Here is a 23,771-nt window from a genome sequence, read left to right on the forward strand (position 1 = left end):
GTTTTTAGGATGTTGTATAGCAGGAAAGTTTGAGTTCAAGAAATAAATTAATTAAATTAAATATAAAAAAAAAAGAAAAGAAAAATAAAGCTGAGAATCTAAGGAAAACAAGATGTCGAAAATTCACAAGACAAAATACTAGGAAAGAGTTATATTAGAGATCTACAGAGGGATTCTCTTCAAAAATGCAGTAGAGTACCAATCAACTTATACATGTAAAAAAGTACCCATTTCTTTTAAATATGAGGGAACATTTTCTTAAAGGCATATCTAATGTCTTTAACTCTCAGTAAACTTAAGAGGATTTAAATAATAACTGGGCTATAACTGGAATGAGGTTGGACATGAGTGATACAGATCTCTGAAAAGTACCTAAATAATGTAAAAAACAATACACCTAAGTAACATACAAGACAAAGAAGAAATTGAAAGAAAAATTGGAAATTATTTTTAAATAAACAGATTGTGAAAATAACATGAGAATTTCTGAGGTACATCTTAATTCAAACAATACTTAGGAGAAATTTTTTATTTTAAAAATCTCAAATCTTGACCTAAAGTCAATGAAAACAATAGAAAAGATAAGAAAGCATAAGCTGAATCTGAGAAAATGAATGAAATGAACCTACAGCAAAAGTGGTTAGGAAAGAAACAGAGCTTCCAGCAACTTATGTAAAAATCTAGAGGAATAATATCATTTACTGTCATTCAGAAATGACAAAGGAGCAATATGAACAACTTTATGCTATAAACTTAACAAGTTAGATGATATAGACAAGTTCTCTTTTTAACACTGCATTTTTTCAATTTGTTTTTCATACAATACTGAATGAAAAAAAAAAGTAGAAAAGAAAGGAACGTGATTGTTCTAGGTATGGTGGAGGAGAAGATTTACTGTAGAATGTGGGAGAGCATAGCCAGAAACAGGGACATCTGGGAGAGCCGAGAGTAGACATGACCCTGACCCATGTGAGGAGGGGGGAGGGGGAAGGAGAGGAGAACCAGGTACAGCAGCGTTGACGCCTAAAGAGTAGACAAAAGGGCCAGGTGGGATTATATAGGAAAGGGCAGCCCAGCCCCGAGGTTGGAGAAGTTTGGGGTAGGGGTGGGGTATGCCAACCAAGAGGGCCCTGTAACAGGTATCTACTGAGGAATGCAGAGAGAACCTGGCAGCCAGCATCTGCTTTGATGTGTTACATAGGCACTTCTGCCATTTGTCCCAGGCTTGAAACCTAAACATACATTTTGATTTTTAATTTTTTTTCCCTTTTCAAGACAAGGTCTCTCTGTGTAGCTCTAGCTGTCCTGGAACTCACTCTGTAGATAAGGCTGGCCTTGAACTCAGATATTCACCTGCCTCTGTCTCCCAAGAGCTGGGATTAAAGGCGTGTACCACCACCACCACCACCACCTGCCTGGCTTGATCAAGATTTTTCACCTTTCCTAGTTTCTCTCAGGTCCTCCCTACCTCTCCCTAGTACCTAGCAAACTTTATGTTCTTTTTCTCTCTTTAAAAATGAAAAAAAAATCAAGAAACACAGAACCCCACTAAAAACCAGAAATGAACATAAAAAGAAACAAAAGGCCAGTAAAACAAAAGCCCAAACAAAACAGCAAAACAAAAAGTTCACAATAGTAATACAAAATGATAATTAAAAAAAGTCAAAGGAAATGAAATGTTCTTTATAAATTAAGTGCATGTATGTCATTTATTTGTTGAATCTTATTGCAGTCTTGTGATTTGTCAGTTTTTTAAATTTTCAATTTTATAACAAGTTTCTCTGAGAGGAAAGAAGGGACCTTCATTTACTTTGTATTTTCTATTGGACCTTATATGATCTCCTGCCCACAGTAGGAAATCTGAAATGTTAGTTGGCTTAATATGTTAGAATCTAAATTCTCAGAACCAAGTTATATGCTTTAAAAGGTGACTCTCTTCATGAACTAGGCCACCATACACACAGGCATTTAAGTTACTAAAACTTTTATTTTAAATTTGTTGTGATAACCATATATGAATTATTAATTATGCTTTTTATTCTATCCTATTAGTGGTAATTTACTCAAAATAGAAGGAAAAGCCCTGCATTCTATTTTAGATGAAATTCTTTTCAAGCTTTTGTCAACTCCTAGTCCAGTCATAAGAAGTACTGCTACAAAGCTCCTGCTAGTACTGGCTGAATCCCATCAGGAAATTTTGATTTTACTGAGACTAAGTGCCTGCTATAAAGGTAGGACATACATATTTTCTTTATTTGATATTAGCAAAGACAAAAATGTATTGACAGTTTATGAATGATAAAATCCTTATATTTTGAAAAGTTAGTAGCTGAACTGTGCAGGCAAACCTATTACACATATACCACTTTAGAACAGATGTCACTATATGATCAACAGACAACATGCATATTTTGTTGATGGTGTTCTAATGTTTAATCCCTTTCTGACAAAAATATTTATATTGAATATACCAAATAGTATAATAATGACCAAAGATGTCTATGACCTTATCAATAGAGAAGAAAATACAATTGTGCATTATTATCAGCTAATAGTTAATTCCTTACTTTTTACTGCCTTTACTCAAAAAATATTATATACATACATATAATATGTAACATATATAATTATATAACAATTTTATATATCACATATGTGATATTTGTTCATATTTTTAGTATATTATATATATATGTGTGTGTTTGTATATATCATATGAATATATATATCACATCCAAACTCAAACACATTGATTAAAAAGTCATAAGCCTTAAGAGTAAATAAACCCATTGTTAACTACCATTCTTGTGTGAAAGTGTTAATTTAATTGAACACTTACTGATTGTAAGACTTTCTCCATACTTATATTTCATTCCTTTAGTATATTGGATATTCTTATCCGTATAGACATGGAATAAGAGGCATGAAAAAAATTAGGTCATTTACTAAATACTAGTTTCCCAACTACCATCCAAAATTCTGTTAGCTTTATGTTGTTTTTTAACCAATATTATTTATATTCAGTATAGTAAAATATGGGTTTCTAGTTCATTAAATATGCTTAATATAGAATGCTTCATGGTACTTTTAAAATTGGTAGGGTCTGTTAATTACTAATCAATTAGAATAAACTTTAATCTTAATGTTTTGAAAGACATTTTAGTAACTTTCTTTATATGTGTCATTATTATAGATAATTTAATTATTTTATATATTGCAAGAAAAGAGAATAAGCACCAGTATTAGACCTCTAGTTGTTATTATGCCAGACATACATTTTTTCAATACTGCAGCTAGATTTCTACAGAAATGTGAACGTCCATTCCAGGTGTGGTAGCATACACCTTTAATCCCAGCACTTGAGAGGCAGAGACAGATAGATCTGTGTGAGCTCAAGGACAGCCTGGTCTACGTAGTGGTGTACTAGGACAGCCAGAGCTACATAGTGAGCTCTGTCTCAACCCCAAATCCTAATAAAAAAGCAAAAGCAACAAAAAAGTAAAATTGACCTTAATATTCTTTGATTGATAAAATTGCAGCAGCAGAATTTACTCAAGTTTACTAAGATATTTTGCAGTTGTAAGTGTTGCTGAGAACTTGGATCTCAAAGAATGTATAGTGCATTCAAAGATCCATATGATGGCAGCTTATTTATATTTATTATATCACATTCTTTAGACTCAAAGGTTACAGAGTACCTTTTATGATACTGTGTTATTTGAGAATTAAAATGCAGTATCCTAATGTCATAGCACTTCTGGCTTACTTCCAAATTATAGATGTTAGTTTAAGAAGAATTGGTTAATGAAACTTATTAATAGCAAATAATAATAACCTGCTTAAGTGCTTCCACAAGGTAGGCACACATAGATGATATGTTTATAATTTATTTTCTTAAGAATGTTTCAGTTTAAGGTGTTTGTGTTGAAAAGAAAACAAATTCTTTTTTCTCTGACTTACTGAAATTATTTAGACATTTTTACATTCAGATGTCACAAGTGAGGGACATAAAAATGATCAGAACAAAGGAAGATTGGAAAGACTTCAATATAGAAATTGTTGAGAAAAAGAAAAACCATATACTTAATCATCTTGTTATATTTATTCATTTTCAAACCAGACTTTAACTTCATTAATACTTAGATAACAAAAAAATCTTACTTTATTAATAATTGTTTTGTTTTGTTATTATATTTCAGGACTTAGAAGTCTGCTAAATAAACAGGAAACTCTTACAGAATTTAGTCGAGAACTTAGACAGCTCGTTGATCTTTTAACCCCTAAGATCCATCAGGAAGTAGAAGAACAGGTATTATAAAAATAATTTGTGTGATATTTGATAACTGTATTGAACTTTGGTTCTTCCTAAATATGCCTCACTTTCGTTCTCTTAACACTTTAAGCAAAATATTATTCCTGCCCAATAGATTTCAATTTCAACACAATTTCAATCTCCCTTTTATATCTATTTATACATTTGAGCAGGCCAATTTTTTTTTCATGATGTCTCATGAAATCCCCTATTTACTGTTTTATCAGTAAGCCATTTAAATTTCATTTTCATTAAAAATATCTATCATTTTACAAGCTAATATGGCCACTTGTGGCGAGCATTTCTTATTCATTGATACAAAATAATACATGTATAAAATTATGTTTGATATGTGAGAGGTTTTATTTTATCACACTTCCTCAACACATACTCAAAATGGAGGCTCCAGCTAACTTACTTCTGTAGAAAGAGACACACTTTTATGATTTTCAGGTGAGGCCTTAAAATAAATATGAAAAATAGTCTAAAATAATAAAATATATTTTTGGAGTAAAAGGAAATGAGATTATTCTGTACCTAAAATCGTAATTGGTAATTGAAAAGAAGTGCAGTTTAGGCAAGAGAATGAAAGGAGAAATTTGGAAGGAAGAGAGTAAAGGAAAAGAATTTTACTTCCATAGACTATTTTCAACTTTATACATGTCATGAACATACTCAAAACAGCATCCTAAAACTTACAGAATTAAAACAGATTTGCATTACTACACATACATAGTCAGCAGAACTTACATACTCTAGGCCTAAGCAAGTTGATAATTCTAAATAGACTGGAGCAATGGCTTAACAGTTAAGACTGTGTGCTGCTCTTGCAGAGGGCCTGAATTCTGTTGTCAGCACCCATGTTGGATGGCTCAGAAATGCCTGCACCTCCAGTTCTAGGGGGATTTAAAACCTCTGCCTTCTACACATGTGCATGCACACACATACACATAATTAAAATAATAAAAATAAATCTTTTAAAAGTTCTAAACATTACCAAGATAGCTTCCTGGCCATGGTGGCACACATTTAATCCTGGTGCTTCAGAGGCTAGGGCAACAGGATCATAATTTTGGATCAACATTGGCTATCTAACAAAATGTAGTTTCAAAACCAAAACCCAACAAAACAAAAGACATTAGCTCAAAATAGTTTATGAAAGATTAAGGCAGAACTGTGAAGTCCTTGAAAAGGAAGTGAGATCAGATAGAGCTAACTAGACTGTCTTGAATATGTCCTAGATATTACCTGAGCTTAACATCTTATATCTGGAAAGTGAGATATAGTAAGTTTACTTGGACATTTTGGGCCTGATGAACTTCATGTTTCTGGCTACCCGTCTGTCTCGAGATGATGATTAGCACTTATCCTGGCCTAGTATTTTAAAAGATAAACTTCTCAAAAAGACTTTTTTAGAGATGTATCAAAATTATTTCTGGTATATAATTTCAGAAACTACATAAAGCAGCTTGCTTGATTCAAGCCTATTGGAAAGGTTTCCAGACCAGAAAGAGATTAAAGAAGCTTCCGTCTGCTGTGATTGCCTTGCAGAGGAGTTTCAGGTAGAAAACACAAACCAAACTGTTGGTTGAAATGATAATCTAGCTTTGCATGTAAATTTGTAATCCCACTCACCCACCAAAAAAATAGAAAAAAAGAAAAAAGAAAGAAAAAGAAAAGAAGAAACAATATAAGAGCATTACCAGAGCACAGTTAAATGCAAGTGGGGGAGGGGAGTGTTTGTGTGTGTGGTTTTTTTTCTTTTCTTTTTACTTTCCTAATTGTGTTGTTTTATTCTTGTCTTTATTCTGTTCCATAGTGTTACTGAGTACCAACGCTCAAGTAACCAGGTACCCTTTCAGAACAAAGGGCATAATAAGACAAATCTGATGGAATCCAATACTCAATCCTGTCCACTTCCTATCCAGGTTTGTGGGCCAATCCTGAAGAGGGAGCCAGTGAAATTTATATTATTAAATCCTCAAAACCAACAGTGCTCATAAGTGCTCATATATATAATTATATTTGTGGATACATAAAGATTAAAGATGTTAACCAAGATTTCCTGAGTAAATATGGCATGGGTAACTGTGATCCTTTAGATATGACAAAACTGTCCATCTCTACATCAGTTATATTGAAAAATGTGGGTCACTTTCTGATGACTAACCTAGCCACATTCTTAAAGGTTACAGAACAAACCATAGCAAAAATAAATTTAAAAAGTAGTTAATATTGATTATACAGTAGACCCATTCAGAGGTAACTTTATTTTCATTCATCATTACTTAAAGCTAAATTTAACTCACTAAAATGAAACTGACATATTACAGAAGTAACCTTTAAAAACTGAAACCACACTTTTAATAATTGCAGCTGCATTTCTGTTACAAAAACATCTAAAAATAACTTCAAAATTGTCACACAATCACTCTGTGTTATTTAGTAGATATCCTATAAAAACTTTCTTCTAGACAAATTTAAAGACAAGTATTTTTACTTTTGGGCATGAGTATTATCAGCAAAGAAAGTATTAAAGTTTTCAAACACTCATCAAGTAGATTGTGAGTGTGTGTGTACACATGCATACATATACACACATAGAGAGAGGGGGTGGAAAAATGTGTGTTTTATGTATGTGTATATTGTTTTACATATATAATTATATGAAAATATTCCAAAATTGTGTGTGTGTGCATGTGTGTGTGTGTGTATGTGCATATATGAAAAGAGAGAAAGTTACAGACTTGAGTTTATAACTGGCTTTAGCAACTTGACAAGTTATCAAAATTCTTAGTCTCAAATTTCAAATCTAGAAAATAGAGATAATGGCTGTGTTTTGTAGCACAGGCCAGTAATCTCACCTACTCAGGAAACAAAGGCAGGAAGAACATATGTTTAAACCCAGCCTGGATTACAGAATGAGATCAAAGCTGCTACTGCTGGACAATTTAGCAGAGACCCTGTCTCAAAGAGTATAAGGAGGACTGGATATAGTTCAGTGGTAGAACATTTGCCTAGCATGAACAAGACCTTAGGTTGACTTCCCAGCACTGTAAAAATTAAATGAATGAATTACTAAAGTTCATGTACCTCACAAGGTTGAGATAATACATTTAGGATAATTTAAAAGGTTTTAGTATATGGCACTTTAAAAATAGGAATAAAAAAATATATAATTTCTGCCCTTAATATATACAAGTCTATATTAGGGTATAGTTTAATGATAGAATGCATAGTTAGCATACAATCTAATCACTACACTGAAAAGAAGAAAACCTCAGGACCTAAGGATTGTGAGCTCATTTATGTAGAAGTGTATGTACAGAATCTAATTAATACTTTATCATTTTAAAAATTTTAAGTTAGCATACAGAGTAATGAATTTCTTTATAGCATTTTCACACACACATGCTGTTAAACTTTGTTTTCACTCCCTCCATCACTACACTCACCATACTCCTTGTCTCCACCTCTGGCTAGTTCTCTTTCCTACCTCAAATAGACTCCTTTTTTCTTTACCTCTCCTTACGATATCATTTTCCCCTCTCACAGTCCTTTTTACAGTTTCATTAAATGTACACACAAAATTTAATATAGGTTCTGCATATTTGTCTGAGTCTAGCTTGATTATTTCCAGTTCTTTTCATTTTATGCAAATTTCATAGCTTTGTTTTTCTTTATGGCTGAATAAAACCATTCTATATATGTACCATATTTGCTTTATCCTTCCATCTATTGATAGATATCTATTTCTTAGTCACTGTAAAGAATGCATCAATTAATGTGGATATATAAATATGTCTATGGTATGTTAACTTACTCATTTTGTTTGGAGGTTATTTTGTTTGAGGATAGTGTTTTATTTTATTAAGATGGTGTCTCATGGAACCCCCTCAGGGTTCAAACTCCTAATTTGTTTTTTTGAAGTATTTATTTTTGTTCTTGCTTTTGGGAGAAAAAAACATACTTTTCAAGTATGCAAATTCATCTAAGTAAAATAAATATTTGTGATGCTTTAATATACTGACATATAGGAAATATGGAAGACTAGGTTGCAGTAGTTAAACAATTTGATAAACAGCAGAAAATATAGAAATTATAATGAAATAAAACATCTTTGAACACAGAAGACTTTATAGCCAGTTATAAAACAGTATGTATTTAGTAAACAGTTGAAAAATGCCTATATCTAGGGGCAGACTAGATGACTAATTGGGATAAGGATGTCTGTCATCCAGCCTGATGTGTTTTAGATCTACAGGATCAGCGTTTAGAGGGAGAAACCTGACTCCTTCAGGGTGTCCTCTGATCACACATGATCCATGGCTGACAAATGCACACAAATAGAATGCATGGACATACAGAGACAATAAATGTAGTTAGAAATTAACTTTTTAAAAAGATTTATTTATTTATTATATGTAAGTACACTGTAGCTGTCTTCAGACACTCCAGAAGAGGGTGTCAGATCTCATTACTGATGGTTGTGAACTACCATGAGGTTGCTGGGATTTGAACTCAGGACATTTGGAAGAGCAGGCAGTGCTGTTAACCACTGAGCCATCTCTCTAGCCCTGGAAATTAAAATTAACAAAAGGAAAAATAGGGGTCTGGAGAGATGTTTCAGCAGTTAAGAGCATTTGCTACTCTTGTAGAGGACCTGAGTTCAATTTTCAGTACCCAGATGGTGGCTCATATTGACACCCCAGTCTGGCCTCTATAGGCACCAGGCATGCATGTGTTGCTCATGCAGACATGCAGGCAGATAAATGTAAAAAACATTTATTTTTTATTTTTTATAAGTATTGGGTGTTTTGCCTGCATATATGTCTATGTACCACATGTATTCCTGGTGCTGTGGTGTCAAGAATAGGGTAATAGGTTTTTTTGGAGCTGGAGTTAGACAGTTGTAGGTGCTAGGAATTTAACTTGGGACTTCTGGAAGAACAGCTGATGCTCTTAACTGTAGAGCCAGCTCTCTTGCCCCCATAAATCTTAAACAAAATGAAAAGTGAGAGAGGAAAAAAAAAGTAAAAGTTAGATATAATTATACCATAAAGTGAAAACCACTATTGAAATTTTAACATCTTTTAAATAATTTATATTTCTATGTAAATTAATACAATTTTAGTACAATTTTTATTCTTAGATGTATATAATATGTATATATTTTTTCTTTTTCTTATTCTTTTTTTTTTGTCCTGGAACTCACTTTGTAGACCAGGCTGGCCTGGAACTCAGAAATCCACCTGACTCTGCCTCCCAAGTGCTGGGATTAAAGGTGTGCGCCACCACACCCGGCCAATAATATGTATATATTTTAAGACAGGCTTTCTTTTTTTTTTTTTTTTTAAGATTTATTTATTTTATGTATAGCAGTACACTGTAGCTATCCACAGCTACCCAGCAGATGGCGGCAGATCCCATTACAGATGGTTATGAACCACCAAGTGGTTTCTGGGAATTGAACTCAGGACCTCTGTAAGAGCAATCAGTGCTCTTAACTGCTGAGCCATCTCTCTAGCCCCGAGATAGGCTTTCTTTTTGTAGGCCTGGCTGTCCTTGGAACTTGGTAGACCAGGCTGGCCTTAAACTCAGAGATCCACCTGCCTCCCAAGCACTGGGATTAAAGGTGTATGCCACCACCACTTGGCAGATTCTTTTATATTTCCATTTTATCTTCAACTAACAGTACATGTCACTATGATTTTGCAAGTTTTCTATTTTAAAAATAAAATTCCATCAGTTAAATGACTCAGTATTTTATTCAATCCACTATAATGAGATACTTTTCGGTTTGTTACCACTATAATACTATGCTACAACATCCTTGACCATGCCTTTATATATTTGATTATTTCAGTAAGAAAAGTAATAGAAGTAGAATTGGCTGATCTGTATTTTTTTTAGCCTTTTTATTTGTATTTAAAATATTTCTTCAGATTTTTGATATATTTATTCCAACATCTCTAGAGAAATTTATATATAAGAACAATGTATTTCATTATACCCTTGTCTTAGGGTTTTACTGCTGTGAACAGACACCATGACCAAGGCAGCTCTCATATGGACATTTAATTGGGGCTACTTACAGGTTCAGAGGTTTTGTCCCTTATCATCAAGGCAGGAGCATGGCAGCATCCAGGCAGGCATGGTGCAGAAGGAGCTAAGAGTTCCATATCTTCATCTGTAGGCTGCTAGCAGAATACTGGCTACTAGGCCACTAGGATGAGGGTCTTAAAGCCCATACCCACAGAGACACACTTATTCCAACCAGGCCACACCTAATAGTGCTACTCCCTGGGCCAAGCATATACAAACCATTATAACCCTACCAATGCTAGGAGTTACCTTCCAGAACATTTTTGTCTTTACTTGTTTGGTTACTCTTGAGATCAAGATTTTTCATGCATTTCTTGCTGGACATGGTTTATAAAATTGTATGTAAGGAACTTATTCTTTTTCTTTCACAGATCTAAACGAACAAAGATGATGTTGGAGCTAAATAGGCAGAAGGAAGAAGAAGATCTCAGATTAAAATTGCAACTTCAAAGACAGAGAGCAATGAGGCTTTCCCGAGAGTCACGCTTGAACATGCTTGAAATAATTCATCCAGGTGAGTAATAATGTCAACTTTATAAATGTAAAACTGTTAGAATAGCTTAAACCAAGTTTTCCTCTTCCTTGGTTAATTTTTTTTTGAATCTTCTTGCCTTTTCTGTCTCTATTTTCTTTCCCTAGAGAAATCATATTAAAGTTCTAGATTTTAAAAGTTACAGCTTTTCTGATTCATACCTATAATTTATTTTTTTTTTACTTTCAGATACATGTATTAAACATAAATGTTTATAATTAAAGATAGTGGTCAATGACATAAAAAAAAAAATCTTGAAAAGGATCCAGTCTGTCATCTGCATTCATTCCCTAGTATAAAACCTGTGACATCTTAACATTTGTGACAGATGAAGCAGAATTAATAAGAACATGCTATGGTGGTGTATCTGTGCACACGTTCATCTGTGTGCATGTATAGTGGGTATACATGTGTATATATGGCTCGAGGGCAACATAAGGCTTCTTCCTCCACCCCTCTCCACTATAGTCAGGATCTGGGCTGGCTTCAGTAGAGACCTAAGGATGATCTTGAACTTTCACCCTCCTGCTTCTACCTCCCAAGTGCTTGGATTACAAGTGTAGGCCACAAATTCTGACTTTATGCATTGCTGAGGACTGAACCCAGAGCCTCATGCATGCTAGCAAGTACTCTTAGCAACTGAGCAATGTGTCTCTCCCCTCATGGGTGTTTCATCATTCATTAACCTCCCTTATTACTCATTCCCAAGAACATTTACTTGTTCCCTCCTTCTTTTTACTTTAAATGTATTTTCCAGAATTTATCCTTTCTCAGTTATTCTCGAGTTGTCTTGCTTGATGTGTCCCATCCATAACTCTACTGTCAGCTATCAGCAAAATGCTTAGCGCTCTCATACCTGGCCTTCCACCCTACTTTCTCTCCTAAGCAGTGCTAAGCATTCCTAACTAGCATTGCCCAATAACACATTTATGTTATCATTGAAAAGTTCTGTTTGTATTAACCAATACAGTAGCAATAGCTAGAAGTAGCTATTGAGTATTTAAAATGTGCTACTGCACTTGTAGACTTTTGAATGTTTAATTTTATTTTATTTAAATCTACTTAGTAGCCACATGTATCTAATAGCTGCTGCTGTGATAGTTTTCTTTGCAATTCACAGATAGTTACAAAACTAAAGTCTTACTCCCAAATTTTCTCTTCATTGATTCCCCATTTCATGTAATGCCATCAAAATCTGTTCAGTTTCATTCAATATCCTTACTTTTTCTTTGTCACTGTTCTATATCAGGTCAGCTACAAATCCAATTAGCTTTTAAAATATTATTTATTTTTATTTATATGAGTACACTAGCTGTCTTCAGCCACACACCAGAAGAGTGAGTGCATCGGATCCCATTACAGATGGCTGTGAGCCACCATAAGGTTGCTGGGAATTGAACTCAGGACCTCTGAAAGAGCAGTCAGTGCTCTTAACCTCTGAGTCATCTCTCCAGCCCCCAATTAGTTTTTTTAATACTCTAAGATACCTTCTTTCTATTAACCACTGGTGCTGTGTTCTACAGCTTTGTTCTTTTATTTAACTATGGTGAACCTTGAGTTAAATATGGTTTATGCTCACCAACTCGAAAGTCAAGGGAAGCTTATTTGTGTGAACAATCACAAGTTTAGAAACACACAGAGTAGATTAAAGAGCACATAAATACACTTTGTTCATCTCCCCTGGTCATTCCAAATGCTTTCCTACATAGATTCATGATATTTTTTTTTTTTTTTTTTTTTTTTTTTTTGTCAAACTGCTTTTGGTATTGGCCTTTTATCCCTTTTCTCCTTACTCTGGGATGACAATATTATGAGTCCTTTTTGGAAAAAAACTGCATATTCTAGGAAAGCTTTACTTTCTACAATCTTAGAACTATTATAAAATGAAAGAGATTGGCAAATTAGTGTGAACAGTATTGACAAATACTTTTTTTAAAAAAGCCTGCAAAATCATTATTAGTACTGTTGTCCTAATTTCAGACCTCGAGACCTTGAGAAAACATAGCTGAGTATGTTATAATAATGTCTGTCATCTCTTTAGGTCAAGTGGAGAAGTACAATAGGGAAATGGAAGAGAAATCAGCATTGACTATTCAGAAACATTGGAGAGGGTACAGGGAAAGGAAGAATTTTCGCCAACAGAGGCCATCTCTCACAGAGTATAAAGCAGCTGTCACACTTCAAAGAGCAGTGAGTCTGCTGTAGTCTACATAGCTCTATATAAGGAGGCAAACAAGTGTTCAAAATTGACTTTGCTGTTTACCAAATATAGATCTGTGATCAAGCCCTTTTGCTTTTCTGAGCTTATTTTCTTTATAAAATAAGAACCTAGGACTGGAAGTATAGCTCATTAGTTGAGTACTTCCCTAGCATGTGCAAGACCCTAGGCTCAATCTCTAGCAACCTAAATTCAAACAAAGAATAGTAATAACAACACTTATTTGCCTCTGCTCAAGCTGATTTAGACACTAAGTCCAAGTACTGCCTTAAAATCTTGTATGCCATTTACTAGATTGCAACCTTGTTATTATTGCTTATTTTTCTCTCCTATTTGGCCTGCAAATTCCTTAAGGATAGGGAACTAATCCTTTTATATTGGTGTCAGCTCTCAATAAGCTCGATATGAATGGATATTCTGTTTTTATATACTGTTATATACATCAGAATCAGATGACATATATGAGGATTCTAAAGTCTGTAAATTGCATGGTCTTATGCAAATGTATATTTTATTTACTTTTAAAATAATCAACTTATGGGGAAAGTACTAGCTATAATTAAAACATATAATTAGAATTCTGGAATTGTAGAATGGTATTCATATGGTAGTTTTTCTAGGGATTATGTATAGTAAGTCATATTATATTGGAAAAGCATAGCACAGGGCTTCTTTTTCACTTAGTAACCTTTTCCCTCTAATACCTACTTCTCTTATACATCATTAGGCCTCTATTAAGATTTCAAGTCTGGGGCTGGAGAGATGGCTCAGCGGTTAAGAGCACTGACTGCTCTTCCAGAGGTCCTGAGTTCAATTCCCAGCAACCACGTGGTGGCTCACAACCATCTGTAATGAGCTCCGATTCCCTCTTCTGCTGTGTATGAAGACAGCTACAGTGTACTCGTATACATGAAATAAAATAAATCTTTAAAAAAAGATTTCAAGTCTGAAAGCATGTAGCTTAATCACCTTTTTTATAGGTTTTACTGTTAATTCTCATTTCTTACCATGATAAATTTTGAGCACTCAATGTGGGTTAACATTTATAAGGATGTTTTAATTTTTTAAGTTGTATGTAAGCATGTGTGTCTATCTGTGTGGGTGTGTACACTTGAGTGCTAATGCCCCCTGATGCCAGAAGCATCATGGTATCTGAAGATAGTTACAGGTAGTTGTGAGCCATGGGTGCTGAGAACTAAACCTGGGGTTTCCTGCAAGAGCAGTTTGTAGTCTTAACTGCTCAGATGTCTTTCCATCCTTATGAAGATATTTCTAAACCATCAAAAACCAATAGAATAAATACTAGGGAAATGTGAAGAGTGATCTGTCTCTTCCTCCTCCCTTATGTTATATATGAAACAAACGTGATATTTATCCTGAGCTAAAGAGACAAGGCAACCTGAGGATAGCTCATTTATATCCAGTTGGAGATGCTTCTTTTTAGAGTTATTTGCCTTTGTGATAGCTGCCCAACCAGATTGATTTGTGGGAAAGCCTGTGGTGCATATATATATATATATATGTTATACTCATTCTCATTAATATGTTCATATTGCCTATGTTGGAATGCTAATGTTTTACATATAGCATCCTAGGACTTCTACAGCTGTGATAAAAACACCATGACCAACTTGGCGAGTAAAGGATTTATTTCATCTTATGCTTCCAGTTAACATCACTGAGGGGGAGGGAAGTCAGGGCAGAAACTTGGGAGGTAGGAACTAGAGCAGAGGCTTTGGAGAAATGCTGCTTCCTGGCTTAATGCTCAGCCTGCTTTGTTTATTCTAGCACCCACTAGCCCAGGGGTTGCACCATCCATGTTGAGCTGGTCCTGCTCAAATCAATCATCAATCAAGACAATGTTCTATAAGCTTTTCCACAGACCTTTCTGGTAGGGGCATTTTTTCAGTTGAGGTTTTTTTTTCCAGAATAACTTTAGCTTTTGTCAAGTTGACATAAAAACTAGCTAGCACATATAATTATGTTTTTATAACTCAGATATAAAATATTATTTTATATAGCTACATGAAATCTAAAATAACTGGAATTTGTTATCTGTGTTATATTTCTATAGCAATTTTCATTTAGTGGTTTGTTAAAGCCATGCATTGTAACATGACCTCTAAAAGGCTGAGAGGCCAGAGAATCCCATGATTCCTAAGCTTGAAACCATTCTGGTTTACACAGCAAATTCTCATTTCAAAGGAAGAGGGGGGCATAATTAATCAGTTTCATTAAAAATAAATACAGAGTAGTAAGGTTATCCTTTACATTTATTTGTCTCTTAGGAACAATTGTTTTTTCAGATATTTGGCAACAAGAGAAAAGTTAAACTATTATCTACCTTCTCTTTCTTTCTTGCTTTGTACAAAAGCCGGGACCCCTCTTAAGACATTGTCTCACTGTGCCTCCCAGTTGCTGACCGTGATCTTGAATTATCTTTTCTCACCCCTCACTACTAATATTATAGTTCACTATCACACCTAATTGAGGCAGTGTATTTTTTAGTTAATAAAAGTAGAAGGAAAAAAATCCAAAATGATGTGTAGTACATTACATCACTAATCCAGGCACTCAGAAGATTGAACCAGGATCTCAAATTCAAGGTTAGCCTAGACTACATAGCAAGTTCCAGGCATTCCTGAGCTATGTAGCAAAGACATGGCCCCCAAATAACGAAACGCTGAAAGCACTTCAATTATTAGACTTCTTTATTCTCATAGACAAATTAAGAGTTCTTGGTAGCGGGTGTTGCAGTGTTAGAACTAAATTTAAAATTTACTTTTGCATGTTTTTAGATGTTTTCTTTTTTTACCTTTTTAAAGGCAGCAGTAGTTCAGAAAGAGAGTTAGTTGGTCTTTAGATCCAGAAGGGTAGCTTGACTATAGAATACTAACACACAATGTTATACACTCATCCATCACTAAGCATCCATAAAAAGGATTAGCAAAATAAACCCTTGAAATTTTTAAAAGTCAAAAACAATGGCAGAGAATAATAAAATGACAAAATAAATGAAGATAAGAGAAAAACATCAAGGGAGTTTTTCTGATTGAGGAATAGAGTGAAGTTCTCGTCGGAACGTCATAAACCCAGGGTGGTAGTAAAAGGAAGGCTGGAAGAGAAAAGGATGTGTGACCAAAAAAATATCCCCAACAGAAGGATGAAACAAAGAGTATCTCTTTTGCAGGTGCAAGCACCATACTAAAAATGAGTATTAAGGGACATTTAACATTTAAGGCATCACTCAACCCCCTTTCTTCTCAGCTTTCAGGCTTATGACGCAGATAGTTGAGTGGAAGCATTTTCTTTGGGAAATCTGAAGTCTGAATAAAGTCAAAGTTTACTAACATTGAACTATCCAAACAAACAACTTGGTTCATTAGTCCTATGCTGAAATGCATAGTAGATGAGCCCTTTATGGCAGCTCAGTCCGTCTAAATAGCTTTTTAGTGCTCAACTTTATAGGCCATAGGCAAATATAAGTGAACATGAGGAAAGCTGCTTGAGAGAAATAGAGAATTTAATACTTAGGGGTTTATCTCAGAGAGTAGAGCACCTGACCAGCATATATGAGGCCCTACATTCAATCCCTGACAGTGGGGAAAAACAAACAAAACAACAACAAATATTTAGAGAGATGACGCAGGAATTAGAAAATAAGATTAGTTTTTGATCTATCATTTCCTCTGATAAGAGAATATGGTACACAATCAACATGTTTAAAAGGGAAAACGAAAAGGTGGGGGGAGGGGGGAGGCAGACCTGGGTGGAACAGTTAAAATTTACTAGAAAGCAGGATAAAAGAAAATACTGGGCTAGTGAGATGGCTCAGCAGGTAAGAGCACTGACTGCTCTTCCAAAGGTCCTGAATTCAAATCTCAGCAACCATATTGTGGCTCACAACCACCTGTAATGAGATCTGACACCCTCTTCTGGTGCATCTGAAGACAGCTATAGTACTTACTTATAATAATAAATAAATCTTTGTAAAAAAAAAAAGGAAATAAAAAGAAAATACTATCCATCAGAGAAATCAAATACATAAGTATTTAAAATCAAGAACAAAAAATATAGAGGAGAGGAAATCAAAAGAATTTTCTAGAACTACAAGCATTGATAAATGTCCAATACTGTAACAAACATTTATTTCATTTCCATGAAATACATTGAGAACAAAGAACTTAGCGGCTTCACTGGAACTGAAGAAATCTTGAGCTAAAACTATGACATGTCTAAAAGAAGTGATTTCTAGTTAAAATTATGTGCTCACTGAAAAGGGAGTTAAAAAGAAGACTAAAGACACTTATATAATCACAGAAGCTCTTAAGCCAGTGGGAAAACCAAAAAGGTGTACAGCTGAAATTCAAGAAGTGCAGGGAGAGATAAAATGAGAAACCAAGGTAGTTGTGCAAAGACCCCAGGATGAGCTTTGTACCAGGTGGAGAGAAACAGGTAGGTTAGAACCCCCCAGAAAATGTATGTGCTACAATATCTGATATATCAATGTCTTGACATTAGAATGAAGTTGTAGAACATAATCAGGTCTAAGTATGTAGAAAATCAAACACATGGAAAAAAGAAGTGTTAATTTCAGAGAAAATATGCAAGGAAGACAATGTAGTTCTAATATGTGCTCCAGAATGAGTAATAGCTTTTCCTGCCATTGTTGTGTATGTATAATACAAGCACTCGGGAACTGACACGGCAGAGTTACAGGTTTGAGACTAATATAGCCTGTATAATAAAACCCTGTCCCCCCAAAATAAAACTACCTTACCCTTATGTAATAATCATTATGTGAATGTTATTTTTACTGAAATTACAACATTAATTATGTAGGTGGACTGTACATGGGAGTATATGCAGTATAAAGTAACCAAATCCTTATTTCTGTTCAAGAAAATCAATAAATAATATGTTTAATCTGTGAGAAAAAAATAATAGAAATCTACTGATGGAATTCACATGAAGGAAAAAATAGTTAGAGGTGTTGCCTTTGGGATTTGTAACACTGGTTCTTTAAACAATAGAATTAGGCCAGCCAACTTTTCCTGGAAAGGACCAGATAAGGAAATATTTTAGGCTTTGCAAGCTATAGCCTGTAATAGCTACTTAACAGTTGAAGCACAAAAGCAACTGTAGATAACAGTTAGATTGACAGTAGTTAAGCAAGTATAGCTGTATGCCAATAAAAATTTGTAGACATTTGAGTTTTGACTTATATATACGTTTACATGTCATAAAGTATCCTTTTACATTTTTAGCCATGTAAAGTGAAATAAACAGGTATTTACTATACAGAAACAACCTACTGTTTTTGATCTGTAAGCTATGACTTGCCAATCAGTGCTTTTAGAACTGTATATAATTTTGGTGAAAATAAAAACATGGGAGGAAAATGAAGAATTGAAAAGAATAATTTCATATATGTACCAAAATATATAAGTCTATTATGGAAGACTTGAGAAAACATTCAGAAAATTTGCTTTTATCAGTAGTCTCATAGCTTAAAATGTTAAAATGTTTTATCTTTACCAAGCCTTTTCTATCTGTCTCTTTTATATTTGGAATACTGTAAAACATGTAAAATTAGGGTCCTTGTTTTTTATTAGCATAGAGCATGTCCTATAGAAACCTTTGGTTTGCCCAAAATTGTAGAGTTTATGAGGAATTAGAATTGAGATTAGAACTCAATGTTTATTTCCTTTTATATACTCATTTCTTACTACAAACATAATGAGTGTTTAATATGAACTCAGAGACTATGGCAGCACTCATAGGACCTTTACATGTTCAAGCCAGATGAAATCCCAGCACTGAGAGTGGAAAATAAACATGGGCCCCATCCCTAACCATGGAATTGCTACCTGCTGATAAAGTGAAAATCATTGAGTGTCACTGTGTATCCATGCCCAGGTGTAGCTGGCCAATACAAAACTCCATGGGTTTTGGTTTTGTTGTGTTTTATTTTGTGGGCTCTTTATTGTATTTTGTTTTGTTTGGGCATTTTTCTAACTTTTTTTGTTGTTTTGGTTTTTGGTTTTTGAGAGAGAAAAGTATGAGAACATGAAGCTAGGTAGAGAGCTGGAAAGAATCTAGCAGGAGTTGGGGAGGGGAAACAATTAAAATATTTAAAAAATTTTAATAATATATATATTTTGTCTAAATGTGTAAAGCCCTGGGTTTGATGCCTAGCACCACATTCAGCAGGTGGAAACAGGAGGACCAGATAGAGTGATCTTAGGCTACTTGTTGGTTCAAGGCTTGCCTAAACTATGTGAGGTCTGGCAAACCAAAAACCACGGCAATAGAAATATTTAAGTGTGTTCTTTTGTCTTAGTGTTTCTATTGCTACAATGAAACACAATGACAAAAAATCAACTTGAGAAGGAAAGGGCTTATTTATTTGGCTTAACTTCCAGGTCTTAATTCATCATTAGAGGAAACCAGAACAGGAACTCAAGGAGAGCTAGAACCTGGAGGCAGGAGTTGACGCAGAAGACATGTAGGGATGCTGCGTACTGGCTTGCTCAGCCTGCCTTCTTATAGAACCCAGGACCACCAACTAGCCCAGAGATGGCACAACCCACAATGGGCTGGGCTGGGCCCTCCCTCATTGATCACTAGTTGAGAAAAAGTCCTACAGCTGGATCTCATGGAGATATTTTCTCAACTTGAGGCAACTTTCTCTGATGACTCTATCTTGTGTCAAGTTGACACAAAAAGCAGCCAGTGCACTGACCCCTGTCAACTCTACACACAAATCACTATTAAGCTACAACCCTTACTTTCTTGTTCATCCCCCAAGATCTAAATAACTGTAAAAGCTCCAAAATCTTTACAAATTCAAACACATTAAATTTTTGGTTCCTTTAAAGTATCCAGTCTCTTAAAATCCAAAGTCTTTTACAGTTCAAACTCTTAACTGTGAGCTCCAGTAAAATACTTTCTTTGGGGGGGGGGGGGGGGGGATCAAGGCACAGTCACAATCAAATCAAAGCAAAATCAAACTCTTAATCATATAATGTCTGGAATCCACCCATGCTCTTCTAGACTTGAGTCATTCCTCCTCCAAAGGTCACTTCTCCAGTTCTGCCCTCTGTAGCACATAGCTTGTCTTTTAGCTTTGGCTGCTTCTACTGCTGCTGCTGTTCTTTTGTGATCATCCCATGGTACCAGTATGGCCAAAACACTGGAGTCATCTGCTGCAACTGGGCTGCACTTTCACAAATAGCATCTCATAGACTCTCATAGTGCCTGGCCTCCACTTCTCTGCATAACCCCTTCAGTTCTGGGCCTTCAACTGCTCATGAGCAGTACCTTCAACCAATGGCCTTCCTGGCCTCCCAGAATACCAAGCCTCAGCTGCTCTCCCTGACCCTTTTATGTCTTCAAAACCACTACTACCTGGGTAACTCTTATACAGTACCAAGTCCAGCTGCCAACATGAGGTACAACCTTGGAACACAGCTTCTTTGCACTCTCAGAAAACACTTCCCAGAAGATTTCACCTCAGTGATGCTGATCTCTTCTTAATCCTTGCTAATGTCTTAGCTCCAGCTAACCAGCATCAATTGTCCCAGTAATGAAAAAGTTCCACTTTAGTAGTTCTGGTATCTTGTTAATCACAGCTGCTAATTGTTCAGCTCCAGCAAACCAGAACCACAGAATCTTAAATCAAAATAATAGTCTTGATAGAGTCTTTAATTGTCCCTCTGAAATTTCACAGGTTATGCCTCCATCTTCTGCACTACTCTCAACATTTTTATCTTCCAAGCTCCTACAGAACATCCCAATGAGGTTTCAACACTACTCATTGTCTTTTCTAGTTCCAAAGTCCTTCCACAATCTTCCCCAAAACATGGTCAGGTCTGTCACAGCAATACCTCAGTATGCTGGTGCCAGCTTGTCTTAGTTAGGATTTCTGTTGCTGCAACACAACACCATAACCAAAAAGCAAGTTGGGGAAGAAAGGGTTTATTTGGCTTACACTTCCAGATGATGGAGGAAATCAGAACAGGAACTCAAGCAGGACAAAAACCTGGAAGCCTGAGCTGATGCATTGTTCTTGAAGGGGTGCTGCTCACTGGCTTGGTTCCCCTGACTTGCTCAGCTTACCTTCTTAAAGAACTCAGAACTACCAGCCCAGGGATAGCATCACACAGAGTTTGGGCCCTCTCCCATTGATCACTAGTTGAGAAAATGTTCTTTAGCTGGATCTCATGGAAGCATTTCTTCAACTGAGGCTCCTTTCTCTGTGATGCTCTTAGCTTGTGTCAAGTTGACACACAAAACCAGCCAGTTCTCCTTTTAAAAAAATTAAAAGTGTATATAGTCTTACGCTACTACCATGGTGGGAAAGTGATGTATGCTTAGTAGAAACGAGACTTCAACTGGTAGAGGTATTAAGCATATTTGCAACTTACAAGTATTCTCAACTTAAAATGGAGTTATTTGGACATAGCCTGGTGGCACACACAGCACTTGGGAGGCAGAGGCAGGCGGATTTCTTAGTTTGAGACCAGCCTGGTCTACAAAGTGAGTTTCAGGACAGCCAGGGCTATACAGAGAAACCCTGTCTTGAAAAACCAAAAAAAAAAAAAAAAGTAGAGGTGGATCTGTATAGGTAAAAAATTATTATATTCCTTTATTATGTCACAGTCTCATTCTCCTCCTCATGCATACTCAGAATTGCCTAATGCAACCTTGGTGTTACTGACTTAGATTATAGGAAAATGAGTTCTATTAAGGGAACAGAATCAAAAGATCTTCTTTTCTTTTCCTTTTCCCCTCTCTACTTCACTCCAGGTTCTTAAATTCCTAGCAAAGTGCCGTAAGAAAAAGAAACTCTTTGCCTCTTGGCATGGACTCCAAGAACTCACTGATGCACGCAGAGTTGAACTGAAGCAACAAGTGGACGACTATGTCAAAAGACACCCGGTATGTAGGTTTCTGTGCTGAAATACATGTTACATTAATCCATTGCATGGTCTTTATCACTAAAGTAGTATAGCATATATATTGATTGTTGGATGCAGGTTCCATAGACTTAGTAGACTTGAACTCTTCTTACAGTTACAGGATCCAAAGGTATAACTGGTGGTGAATGGGACTCAACTTAAAAATTGGTTATTTCCTGTACTATACCAACAAAACTTGTGCATTGCTTCTTTTATAATAGTCCTGTAAAATCTTGTCTGTTTTGAATCTTTTAATAAGAATATATTAATTATCAATCAATGGGCATTCATTCTTACCTCCATATGCTCAAACACATGCATAAGGACTTATATTCACTAGTCTAAACTCCAAAGAGTAGAATTTGATGCCCTACCTCTTTGGTTTTCAAACTGTAATGCTCTGACACCTTTCCACAACAGAAACATGCATTTCTCTGACTTTGTGTGGGCACAGTGATACAGAGGAGGTGCTACCTGCTCCTTCCCTCTGAGTTTCTGACCTTACACTTCTGCACATCTTTGGAAGGACATTTCTGTCTTGAGAAGGACTGAACCATTCTTGATGTTTCCACACTTGTCAAATTTTATGGGAAAACTAATAGTTTATACATTTTGATCAGAATTCTTACTTTCCTCATTTGAACCAACCATTCTTGGTATATCAAAGGACTACTCACATTCCGCTAGGATTGTGCTAATGCTCCTTGTTCTGAGTTTCTTTCTTCCCTTCCTTCCCCCTTTCCCCTCCTGATACAAACACAAATTTCTACAATCTAAATCTGAGCTCAGAAGGGTGATTCACATTGTTAATCCTGGCACTCAGGAGGCAAATACAGGTAGAGCTTTGTAAGTTTGAGGACAGCCTGGTCTACAGAGCAAGGACAGCCAGAACTATACAGAGAAAACCTGTCTCAAAAAGAAAAACAAACAAACAAAAAAAAACTGTAGGGTGACTATGTTAAAGGTTTGATATAACAGTATTTTATTCTTCCAGAGCCTGTTCTCCACAAAATGAAAAGCAGAATATAAATGTATCTCTGTCCATACATGGACTTGATAACCATTGGAACAGAGCAATGATAGAAAGTAAATTGTATAACAACGTTTAATCCTACCTGTATAAGAGGTTTTCATCATTGTTTAAGTCTTTATAAAATATCGCTGGCTCTTGTCATGTGCACCACATAGTTAATGCCCTCAGCGTTTAGCCTTTATGACAGCTATCCATTTCTATTGCTGTTGGACTAAAGTAACTATAGATGAATAAATGAATAGATATGGAAGTATATCAACTAAACTATTTTTTATTGACTTGTTTATTTATTTATTGTCTAGAGGTCAGAAGACAACCTGTAGTCAGTCCTCTCTTTCCACCATGTAGGTTATAAACAAACTCAGGTCATTAGGCTCGGCAGCACACAGAGCCTTCACTCCCTCAGCCATCTCACCACTGAAAGCTATGTTCTAAAATAAGCTTTTGTTTTTAGTTTGCTGCTCTTTGTTTTGAATAATATTAATAACTTATATTAAAATTATAGTCATTGTAGCATACTAAAAAGTAAAATATATGGAAACAATAACATAAAAGCCAGAGAAGAAATACATGTATGATTTAAATTCCTGTTTATAAATTAGAATGGT

General features: G+C 35.3%; 2 protein-coding genes across 8 annotated transcripts in view; one reads left to right on the plus strand and one right to left on the minus strand.

Moving 5' to 3' along the window:
- The window catches only part of Eaf2 (ELL associated factor 2), an 82,832-nt gene that overhangs the window by 51,302 nt on the left and 7,759 nt on the right, over window positions 1-23,771 (minus strand). The gene's annotated exons all lie outside the window — the stretch shown is intronic.
- The window catches only part of Iqcb1 (IQ motif containing B1), a 46,106-nt gene that overhangs the window by 16,854 nt on the left and 5,481 nt on the right, over window positions 1-23,771 (plus strand). For 3 of the 4 annotated variants that reach the window (XM_021184796.3, XM_085832377.1, XM_021184795.3), the window contains exons 8-13: window positions 2,053-2,231; window positions 4,200-4,309; window positions 5,765-5,874; window positions 10,789-10,931; window positions 12,991-13,139; window positions 21,979-22,110. In XM_021184796.3, the coding sequence (XP_021040455.1) occupies window positions 2,053-2,231; window positions 4,200-4,309; window positions 5,765-5,874; window positions 10,789-10,931; window positions 12,991-13,139; window positions 21,979-22,110 (823 nt within the window). Of the gene's footprint in view, window positions 1-2,052; window positions 2,232-4,199; window positions 4,310-5,764; window positions 5,875-10,788; window positions 10,932-12,990; window positions 13,140-13,894; window positions 14,645-21,978; window positions 22,111-23,771 lie in introns of those variants that run through there. The other variant, XM_085832378.1, reaches the window with a different exon arrangement.

This window comes from Mus caroli, unplaced genomic scaffold, assembly GCF_978045245.1.
Source record: "Mus caroli unplaced genomic scaffold, Mus_caroli_1 scaffold_17, whole genome shotgun sequence".
Taxonomy (NCBI): Eukaryota; Metazoa; Chordata; class Mammalia; order Rodentia; family Muridae; genus Mus; species Mus caroli.